The following is an 11,504-nucleotide window of genomic DNA, read 5'->3' on the forward strand; positions in this document are numbered from 1 at the left end:
AACTACTCCAAATCAAGTGGCTTTTAAAGGCACAGCTATGGGGCAAGTTCAAAAGCTCACAAACCTAGGAGTTCCACTAAGTCAAATGTATTTGCTGTGTAGCGCTCCATAGGCTCTGCCAGGGTACTTCATAAAGTTTCTGGGAGGAACTGGAGTCAGGAATCTTAGTAGAGTTACCTCTATTCCTTGCAATAAATTAATTTTTTAAATGTTTGGCCAACATTTGACTGGTCAATTGACATGTTTTCTGCCTCCACCACAACTATTTAAAGGGCTTGAGAATGAACCTGACCTTTCTTCTCTCACTGTAAATCACATCAAAAGTTATTACCCACAACCTTTGGGCACAATCCCAGTCAAAGTTAAACACTATTAAGCCATTTATTGTCAATGTTTCAGGTGTATACATTTTCCCCTTTCAAATCAAGTCCTATTGCTAAAACCCAAACACACACATAAGAATTCATCATCATCAGCGCCCCCGCCCCCACCAAATATCATCTTGCAAGTACATAGGGAAAGGATACGTTAACTTGGTTTCCAAACTATAAAACCTAGGACTATGAAATTGAGCAATTCACTACAGCAAGGACATACAATTCAGGGCTTAACCTAGCCAAAGTGATGCACTTTTAAATCCTATTCATTTTGATGGGAAAGACTAATCCTATGGGCTATTTACAGCAACGGAACTCCCGTTCTGCCGCTGTGAGTGGCACTGCGGTATCACAAACTGCATGTTACAGGACAAACATCCAGAGGTCCCACATTCACACCAGAACTGATCAGGCCCTGCACTGGAACAGATAGGTCAGACATATTGGGGGAGGGGGTTGAGAAGAGATTCAGGGTGGGGAGGGGGGAATGCAGGGGACAATTCAGGGGCCAGGCAGTGTGGATCCTGGCTGCAGCAGTTTGCACTAGCATGCTATCCCTTTTTTCACTGCCTAACATCCCCCTCACCTCTCTTCGGACTTAGCGCAGGCAGAGGTTTGTGGAGACCCATAGGTGACCAGGCAGGCTACTGGTAAAAAAAAACTGCTAACCATAGCATGCAGTACCTGCTCCATTGGTACAGTTGCATGTTATGGACTGGTAGGGGACACAGTCCTCAACTAGAGAGTAAGCCCCACTGAACTCAGTTGGATTTACTTCCAACTAAGCATGCACTGAATTGCATTGCAAAACTGGTATTGGACTCTTTCAATTCCAACAGTTTGTATCAAAAGTTTGGCTTCTCTAACAGTTGTGACATCACAGCTTGCAAAGTAGAGTCCCAGCATTTACCCAATAACACACATTTACCCACAGCTTGCAAAGGCACCCAGCATTTACCCAATAACAACTGTGTTCAAAGCTTCACCTCTCTTCGCAAAGGGTGAGTAAGCAAAATAGGGTTCTAGAACCCCATGCTTAATACACGGAAAAGCTGTTTAATTCATTTAGAATACCTACAATGCTTTTGTGTTCTAAATACTTCTTGCATGTTATCTTGTTGCAGTCCTTACAAACAGCCTGTAAGGTAGACCAATGTAATTATCTAGCAGATGTGTGTGTGTGTGGGGGGGGGGGAGACGGAAGCTGTAACAGAAAAGCAAGGGGGGTTAATCGTGGGGTTTCACTGCTGAAGAAAAATGCAAACATGACTTCTCAGCTCATAGCTCCTTTTCCTTGCCATGAAAACACATTAAAGTGCTTTGTAGGTAGACTATGTGAATCACTGGAGGAATGCCTTTTGGTTGTTAAAGATTCTTGCCATGAATACTGGACTTTGGCTTAGTTCTGCAAGACACTTATGATCATGCACAAAAGTGCATAGTTGGGCTCTCTTATTAACAAATATATGTTAAGAGATTGTCAATAATATGCACTCTTGCTATATACATTTGAGCACACTGGTGGTCCTGTACAACAGGGATTCTTCATATGCATATCAGAGATGTGCGGCAGGTGAGGCAGAGCCTTTTGCCAGAGTCCTTCGAAAAGCACCGCTGCCATGTGAGGCATCCAAACACTCTCAACCCATTCGCAGAGCAGGAGGGCAGAGGGGCAGGACATGGCAGAGCACATGGATTGTGAGTGCCTGGGCACCTTACACAGCAGTGGAGCTTTTCAAACGACTCCGGCTGGAAGGCTGTGCCGCACCACCCATCACACATCCCTGGTGCGTATGTATGTATGTATGTGTATGCGTGTGTCTGTGTATGAATGAACACATGCAAGCACTCTGCCATCTTTTATGTACTACTGCTAAGCAATGACCAGGGTGATCATACAGATTCAAACACAGTGCCTACAAAATATTAGAAAATATTTTTTTTAGGTTGGAGTTACACAGTATTTCAGTGGTTTCCAAACTTTTTCAACTGGCAGCTCCACTGACCTACTGGGCCATTGGGGATTCAATCCTATACCTTGAATAGGGTGGCAGGTTTTTCACAAGAATTATGCGGCTCCCCTGGGTGTTTTCCGCTGCTCCACAGGGAACCACAGCTCACAGTTTGGGAGCCACTGCAGTATTTAGAAGCATAGCTGATGGTTGCTATATCCCTGCTATTGCCAGCTCTTCACTAGCTCTGCTCATATGCCTTCATACAGAAAGTTGGATAGGGTTATGCAGCCAGTCCTTCTGGATTGCTTGAGCATATTAGGAGCATCATACTCCATACTCACACAATAGTTCTGTTTCTACCAGCAAGACTGGTTCCAGAAGGTGGTGCTCAAGGACTTCCTCCTGAAGTCCAGCAGTGTCAATAGTATGAAATGCTTTTCCCCAGCATAGGCTGTTGCAACCTCCAGAGACAGAAGTAGCCTAGTCAGTCACCCATCCAAGATGGTCTATTGCAATGTACTGTAGATGACACTGTTCTTGAAAACTTTCCACAAACATTGCAACAACTTGGTTGCTACCTGGCATGGGTTACATCAGTGGTATTCAAACTGGGGCATCATGATGCCCCAGCCTGAAGGCTCTGGTTTCTTTCCCCTTAAAGAGGCGGGGGCAGCCAGGAGGGAGGAAGGAGACAGCAGTGTGATCCCCAGGATTGCGCCGCTCAGGGGGGCTGCAGGAGCTTGGGTACACTTGCCCAAGCCTCCTGCAGCCTCCCGGGGGGGGGTGTGCAGGGAGCCCTGCCCTATCTTCTGCAGGGCTCCCCAGGTCAGGGAAAGTGAGAGTGGAGAGATTGCTCTGCAGGAGCTCGTGCACAGCGCCCCGCACCCAGGGACGGCTGCTGCAGGGACTGCAGGGTGCATCCCAGTCTCTGCAGCCCCCTTAGCAATGCGATTCTGGGGATCACATCGCTGCCTTCCTCCTGCCCCTGCTGTCTCCCCCCCCTCCGCCCTGCAAAGACTTACTGCAGGTTTCAAACTCCCTGAGATTTTGAATGTACACCGCAGGGTTACATGGACTACATCTTGCCCATGTTTTAAACCATTTCACTGACTTCCTGTTTGTGCATTTCTGCGCACAATTCAAGGTGCTAGTAATAATCTAGAAAAAACTGTCCAGTTTGGAATTACTCTTATATGAACCTGCCCAACTTTAGAGATTTGCCAGCGAGACCCTTCTCCGAGTTCCTCTGCATTCTGAAGGGAGGCAGGTGGAGACTGGAAAAAGGGCCTTTCCTGCGGTGGCACCCACACCTATTCTATTTATGTATTCTCATTATTGTGTGAGAGAGAGTTTGAGTTACCTCCCACCCCATGCAAGTCGAGAAACTAGGAAGACACGCCAACAGTGGGGGGGGGGGATGAGGACATACACAAGCACATTCCTTACTGCACACTTGTGGGCTGGCTCAGCTGCTGTAATGGGTACAATCCAGCAAGTTTTAGTGGCAACTTAGATGCTAAGCTGCAGATTGCAACTCAAGCCAAACAAGCCAACCCATTTTTTCCCCACCCTACAGATGTACACATTTGGTCCCTGATGTGTATATGCAAAGTTGGGCAGAAATGGCTTAAATCCCACTGAATTCAAGGGATTTAGAACTGCAATCCTACTCTTGCTTTGGGAGGAATAAATTCCATAGACCTGTTATCTGTGACTACTATTTGGGAGATGCTTTTAGAGTACGTTTTGTTGAACTGGCAAACTTTGCCATTAGCTGTGTTTCCAGCCAGCTTTCGTAGGCCTCTATGAAGATAACATTATACATATTAAAAGCAGACGAAGAGCCTGATCCTGTGCACGCTTGCTCAATCCAGCACATGCATCCATGAGACTAAACACCACTGCACCATCAGGAAGCTTCCAAGCAACATACAGCTGGGTGCAGGTTGTCTTTTTTAAAACAAAAACCCATATTATGTCTCACAGTGTCTTAATATCCAGGGGCTGGGTGAGCATTTCCAATATAGAGAGGTCATCCACATAACAGTTTGGCCTTTCCAGCCCTTCAGAAGATAGCTTTATAAGTATTTCTACACTGTATGAATGACTCAACAGATCTCTTTCCCCCCTCCTCAAAAAAAGAGTTGGGCCAAAGAAGTCACACTACTTAGATAGCTTAATAGCCTGCCAGCAGGCTTAATAGCCAGCAGGCTATTAAGCTATCTTAATGGAGGGAGAAAAAAAGAAGAAGGGGGGGTGAAAAGGAAGAGTTTAGTGCAATTAAATCGAGTCATTTTCAAGGCATGCAAGAGCAAACGTCTCTCTTAATAGGAAGAGGAGATAAAACAAACAGAACAAATGAAGCGCTGATGAGGTGCATTTGGAATGCAGGAACCTCCTGCCTGCCTGCCTTCCTCCCAGCCTGGTGGGATGCTGAGAGTGAGAAGGGAGGGCCTGGAGAGATTGGGGAAGGAGGGAGAAGTGTTAAAAGTAAACAACACCTTCCCCCCTCCCCCAGCAGAGGACCCAAACAAACAGCAGGCTGGCACCTCCACTGAACCTTATCTCCTCTCCCCGCTGGATCTCATTAAAGGCACTCTAAATCCCATCAAGGGCCAATTTACACCCAGCCTCTCACTTTAAAAAAATAAAAGCACTCCAGCTCAAACTTCACACTGGATCCCCTCCCTCCACGGAAGGAGTCTCCCCTGCCTGCTATCCAGCAGAGCTTGGGTACTTACAGCCAAGATCCTATGCACACAGCCATCGGTCTACTCAGAGGCAACTACCCCGCTGAGTGCAGTGGCACTGACTCCCAAACCAGTGCCAGACAGGAAGCCTGGGGTGGGGGCGATCATGCCCACACCTCCCACAGGCAGACTCTAGAGGGGGCCGCCAGCTTAGCCTTACCTTCCCGCCTTCCTCCACCAGGCGTGCAGCCTCGCAGAGTCGTGGTCCCGATCCTGTGCGCGTTTCCTCAGTCCCTGGTGTTCCACGCGACTTGCATTCCCACGTTAGCGTGCATGGGATTGCAACTGTCCTCCCACGCGCGGTTCTCTGCGACTCTCTGGGGATGAAGCCCCCACACTAACTGGCGCGGTGGAACTGACTGCTGATGAGGAAAACACGCACAGGATCGGGCCGTTTTGGCGCCCCCAAATTTCCTGACGCCCGGGGCTGTGTTCTTCGGAAAGGGGATGCTCCAGCAAATCCGAGAGCCTCGCCCAGAGCCCAATCCTCGGCATGTCTACTCAGAACTAAGTTCCATTATAGTCTCTGGGCCTTACCCCCAGGGAACTGTGGATAGGAGTGCAGCCTCGATGGGACTGCAAATTCCAGTAAAACACGTGGAGGATCACGCTGTTTTCTGCAGTCAAACAAGGGGGGCGAGGGAGTAGTTAGCAAAGCCCCCCCATTCCTTCTTTTTCCACTGACAAGCCAGGCAGCGTGCAAGATGCCCCTGTTTCCAAACTTCCCACGGAGACTGCAAGCCTATCCACACTTTCCTGGGAATAAGCCCCATTGAACTCAATGGAACTTACTTGTTCATGGAACAAGCTTACTAAGTAGCTTGTTAAGACATGCAGAGGCTTGGGCTGTAAGGCTGCAGTCCCATCCACACCTTCCTGGGAATAAGCCCCATTGAACTCAATGGAATTTACTTCTGAGTAGACATGCAGAGGATTGGGCCGTAAGGCTGCCAGAGGTGGGATGGTTGGATCGCCCCATGAGGGAAGGTGCGCTGCTACAAAGGCACAGCGTGGAGAGAGGCGCTCCCCCTCGCAGCAGCCCAAAGGGGCTCCCACTCAGCCCAGTGCTTCTGTGTGTGTGTGTGTGTGTGTGTGTGTGTGTGTGTGTGTGTGTGTGTCCAGCCTGCAGGGCAAAAACCCCTCGGGATTCCCCCCCGCCTCCCTCGGGGAGGGCACTTACTTTCCTGTGGAGCTCGCAGCTGGTTGCAGCGGGATCGCGGCTCTGCTTGGCTCCGGCCAGCAGGAGGAGGAGGCAGTTCAGCAGCAAGCCAGCCCCGGCGTTGTGCACCACCATCCTAGTTCGCTCCACGCCCGGAGCGCGGGTGGGGAGGGGGCGGGGGAGAGGGAGAGAGAACGCGCTCACTCGGCCCCAACTCCAGCCAGCCGGGGGAAGTTTTGCGGGCTGGCCACCCGAAAGTGTTGGGCTGCTGCTGGCGAGCCTGTCCAGGCGGCCCAATCCCCGGTCATGCCCGAGCCGAGCCTCCCCGGCGCTGCCGCTCCTGCCCCCTCCCCTTAAAGGGTCCCCGTGCCATGCCGCGGGGAGGGGGTGGGAGACTCCCCGGGGTGAGCGATCCCTCCCTCTATCCTCCCCCTTGCCCAAGATCCCCAGAGCGGGCGCCTCTGCAATTCCTTCCGCAGCCCCTGGATGGAGGAGGCACAAAGTCACACGCGCTCCGTGGGATTGGCCGCAGGAGGTGTCTAACCCTAAACTCTCCCGCCGCTGCCGCCCCACCTCCTCCTCCTCCTCGCCCTTCCCCTCCCCTGACCCAAGCATTGGGGGCCAGTCGGCCTCCTACTGGAGTCTCCTGACCTCACCGTTGCACTGAAAGCTCCTGGCTTGCTAACTCCCCCTCCATCCCGAAAGGGGGGCTTTTCTGGGTGTCGCCCCCCCCCGTGCAAAGCAGCTCCGGGGAATGGGCAGTGGGGGGCGGGCAGGATGAGCAGATGTCATAACCACCTGAGGACCAGGCACCCCAAAATGTAGGGCATCCAAGAAAAATGTAGGACGTGACAAAAGCTAAAAACACTCTGTTGATTTCATATGGTTGATTTAAACACTTTATTACTTATTAAACTTAAAACTATATTACATATAATTGATTAATTCCAAGAAGGCTATACACTGCCTGCAGGGGCCACTCATAGGGAAAAGGAGGACAGCTTTTCCTGGACACAAGGCTAAAAAAGAGGGCATGTCCTCCGGAAAGAGGACATCCGGTTACCCTGAGTGGGGGGGCACCCTAATTCAGAAAGGATCTGCAATGCCACAGACCTGTTGGATACCAGTCTTGCCCCCCTTTCTAAAAAGTAGCCTACTGCTGTGTTGTGGTACAAAAGTACATGTAAATGACAGGAAGTTGTGGTAGTGTGCTTAAAATCCATTTCTGCCTGGCCCACAGATGTCAGCATTTGGTCCCTGTTGTGTATATGCAACATTGGGCAGAAATGGCTTAATGTGATAAGGTGCCCACAAACCACTGAAAGAACAAGACACTTCTGTGAATGCCCTGATTTAGATTGACTTCACAGGGAGGGAACAGGGAAGAATGCCACCCCCTATGACAGGGGTGGGCAAACTTTCAACATTAGGGATCTTGGACCTTTAACAATTGTGTAGGAGAGAGAATTTCAGCAGATGCAGCTTGTCCTGTGAGATGACACTGCACCTGCTGAAACTCCCTCTTCTATACAATTATTAAAGGTCCAGGATCCCTAAAGTTGAAAGTTTGCCCACTCCTGCCCTATGAGAATCCTGGGATAGATCTGTGATTCTTGCCCAATGTTTAGTCTGCACCCTGATGACTGAAGCATATGTACGCATGGAAGCACCTGTTGAAGTAGTGGCAGTCTTGTACTTAGCAGTCCAACAGGCCCACGGCTGATCCCATCCATCAGGCCAACTGGAAAGGTCGCCTCAAGCAGCACATTGATCGGGAACACTTCCCTCTGTCCTCCCACTTGCCTCAGCTCCTGCTCCTTCTAGCCCAGTGATTTTCAACCTTTTTTGTCTCATGGCACACTGACAAAGTACTAAAATTTTCAAGACACAGCATCAGTTTTTTGACAATTGACAAGGCACACCATGCTGGTGGGGGGGCTCACATCCCCCAATGGCCCTACTAATAAGTGACCCTTTTCCTAACTCCCACAGCACACCTGCAGACCATTCACAGCCCACCAGTATGCCATGGCACAGTGGTTGAAAGTGGCTGTTCTAGTCCATCACCTGCCCCTCCTTTTTTGTTCTGTTACCCTCTTTTCCAATTTGGGAGCCAGAGGAACAGAAGTGGGGCATCACCAAGTAAGCGGGGAGGGGCAGCATTTGGCTTGCTTCTTTAGGTTGCAGGAGTTCATGGGTTGGCCCTGCTGGAGTTCATGGACAGCATCAAAATATAAACTGGAGAAGCAGGACCATGCTTCTGCAGAGATGAACATTAAACAGGAACTCACTTCCCTCCACAATATTCCCAGAGAATGGCCCAAAAGCACATGATATTATATGACTGCTGTCATTAAGGAGGTCTGACCTTGAGGAAGACCTGAATGGGGAAATTACTCATGAACTACATTTGTAAGCCAATCTGACCAAATCACATGTGACACAGTAGATCTATGATCAAATCATCTGACTTTTTGATTTTATTTTTTTTTAAACAGCCACGCAGGGTGCTCCAATACAAGGCCATTCAACCTTTCCTCCATGCCAGTGGTTCTCAAGCTTTAAGCACCTGGACCCACTTTTAGAAAGAGAATCTGCCAGGACCCACCAGAAGTGATGTCATGACCGGAAGTGACATCATCAAGCAGGAAGAATTTTTAACAATCCTAGGCCGCAATCCTACCCACACTTGCCCAGGTGTAAGTCCCATTTACTATCATTGTTAAAAGAATATCCATAGTAGCTTGTTAAAAGTGCAGGTCTGTCACATTTCCCCAAATGCAGTCACATACCATGGTAGCATCAAGTCTAATATATTAAAAATAAAACATTGAATGGGGACCCACCTGAAATTGGTTCACAACTCACCTACTGGGTCCCAATCCTGCCCCATGCCATTTTACAGACCTAAATCATTCCCCCAAACTGTGATCAGTTGGGGGGGGGGAGCCTGTTCATTTAGAACAGGCTTCCCCGAACCTATGCATGTCTACTCAGAAGGAAGTTCCATTATAGTCAATGGGACTTACTCCCAGGACAGTGTGGCTAGAATTGGGCTCTTAGTCCCCTGCTGCTCTTTGCAGGCATGTCATAACTGGAAACTTGTATGCATCTATATTTTCAGTAAGAGTGCATGAGACTTATGAGATAACCAATGTCACATAGAACCTCAGAGATAATAGTCATAAATAGCACAGTAATAACACTGAACAGGTCTCAAAGTACTTCAAATGCATTATCTCTGCAATCCTCACACCAGCACTGTAAGGCTAATCATTCAGTATCATCATTCCCAATCCGTAACTGTGGGGCTGATGCTGAGATCACCTTCCAAGTTCACAGCAGGGGCAACATGTGAAGTCAGGACTTCCTGGTTTACAGCTCAGCCTCAGCCACTACCTAAGGCAAGCTCTCTAAAATTAGATTTGTTGCGGCTGCTGAGTGGGAAGATATAGAAGTACTGTAAAGAGGAAAGTGCTGTCTCACTGTCATTCTGTTGCAATGTTAATACTCAGAGTAAACAGGGAGCTTGGATAAAAATAACTGTCATGATTGGGAACTAAAGAACAACTGATGATTACAGAAGAAAAAAAGATCCCATCATCAAAACATATCTGCTGGAAGGTGATTTGATCTTTTCCTTTTCTGAAAATGGGGCCTCATGCCCACTTAAGGCTGATCAGTCCCCCTTGTGCAATTCACCAGTGCAGTAAGCAAAAGTCAGAGTCCAGTTCCAGTCCACAGATGCCAAGTAAACCAGTCCAATCAATGAGAGTTGCCAAATCAGAGTCCAGAGCCAATAAGCCAAGTTACAGTCCAAGGTCAGGTTCCAGGTAGGTCAGTCAAATCCGTCAGGGTGTCCAAGTCCAAGTCCAAAGTCCAGTCACAATCCGCAGTCAGATTCCAAATTCAATAAGCCAAGTCAGTCTCCTCTCCAACCTGCACTCCTTCTCCAACCCACCAACCCTTTCTGCCTCAGGTGCTCCTTATATCCCTGAGGGCCCTATTGCCTTCCAGTGGCTGCAGCTGTGCAGCACACTCTGCTGGATGCCCAGGCCTTACCCTTAAAGGGGCCACTGCTGACACCACATCTACCTCCTCGCCAGTTCTTCCAGATTCCAATACACACACTAGACGCTGTTCCAGAACCACCATTCAGAGCGCGATACCATAGTCTTGTAAACATTTGCATAGCATTTTTTGAGTGAGCAAAATGCCTCACATGTATTATCTTGATATAGAATACATGAAGAGCCAGGATGGTGTAGAGGACTTATAGCCCAATCCTGAGCTGCCCGGCGCACAGGGCTGCTGCAGTGCCGAAAATGGTTGCCGTGGCATCCTAAGCGCTCCCTGGGCAGTGCTGGCAGCTCCTTGGGGGACTTTCCTCTCCTTCCTCCAGATAAGACACATAGCCCGACAATGGGACTACTTGATTCTATGGCAACCCTTGCGTCACCATAGAATCAAGAGCCTCCATGTTGGGCTGGTGGCCTGAAACAGAGGCTCAGGATCTGATGGAGCGGAGCTCCACTGGTCCTATCTCCCTCCTGCCTCATTCTCTCCCCCTGGCACACCTCCTCCCTGCCTACCCCCCCTCCCACCTACCTCTCCGCTGCCCTGCAGTTCATGTGACTGCCATGCGGCAGAGCACTGGCGATCTGCTGGTGCTAGCACCAGCACTCTGTAGGGGCTAGGGCCTCGCAAAGTGCCTTATGACATGTTTGTGACAGTACAGCCTGGTTGGCAACCTTCAGTCTCGAAAGACTATGGTATAAGCCTACAGCACCCGGTATTCCCAAGCGGTCTCCCATCCAAGTACTAACCAGGCCTGACCCTGCTTAGCTTCCAAGATCAGACGAGATTGGGCATGTGCAGGGTAACAGTTGCTGTCAGTAAGCCAGTGCATACTGGTTAGTATTGGGCCCTTGGGCTGCAATCTTATCCACACTTTCCTGGGAGTCAGTCCCACTGAACTCAGTAGGGCTTACTTCTGAGTAGACATGCATAGGAATGGGTGTTAGACCTGGAAGATCCAGGTTCAAATTCCTGCTCAGCCATGAGGCTTCCTGGGTGACCTAGGGCAACTCACTATTTCTCAGCCTCACCTACTTCACAGGGTTGTTGTGAGGGCAAAAGGAGGGGAAGAATTATGTAAACCACCCTGAGCTGCTCTTGAAGAAGAGTGATATAAAAATGGAAAAAAAAATATAGGCTTTACAAGAACCCTGAAAGGTCAAGCTCAGTACTAAAGCGGGTGAAC

General features: G+C 49.3%; 1 protein-coding gene and 1 pseudogene across 5 annotated transcripts in view; both read right to left on the bottom strand.

Annotated features, from left to right (window-relative positions):
- The window catches only part of TRABD2A (TraB domain containing 2A), a 77,262-nt gene extending 70,724 nt beyond the window's left edge, over window positions 1–6,538 (bottom strand). For all 5 annotated transcript variants that reach the window (XR_010793842.1, XM_066616717.1, XM_066616716.1 and 2 more), the window contains exon 1: window positions 6,263–6,538. Coding sequence is in view for 4 of the 5 variants with exons in the window: in XM_066616717.1 (XP_066472814.1) it covers window positions 6,263–6,376 (114 nt within the window). In the remaining variant the exon portion in view is untranslated. The remainder of the gene's footprint in view (window positions 1–6,262) is intronic.
- A 4,480-nt stretch (window positions 6,539–11,018) lies between these two features.
- LOC136642519 (5S ribosomal RNA) lies at window positions 11,019–11,138 on the bottom strand (annotated as a pseudogene).
- Window positions 11,139–11,504: the final 366 nt, after the last annotated feature.

Source organism: Tiliqua scincoides, chromosome 2 (genome assembly GCF_035046505.1).
Source record: "Tiliqua scincoides isolate rTilSci1 chromosome 2, rTilSci1.hap2, whole genome shotgun sequence".
NCBI lineage: Eukaryota > Metazoa > Chordata > Lepidosauria > Squamata > Scincidae > Tiliqua > Tiliqua scincoides.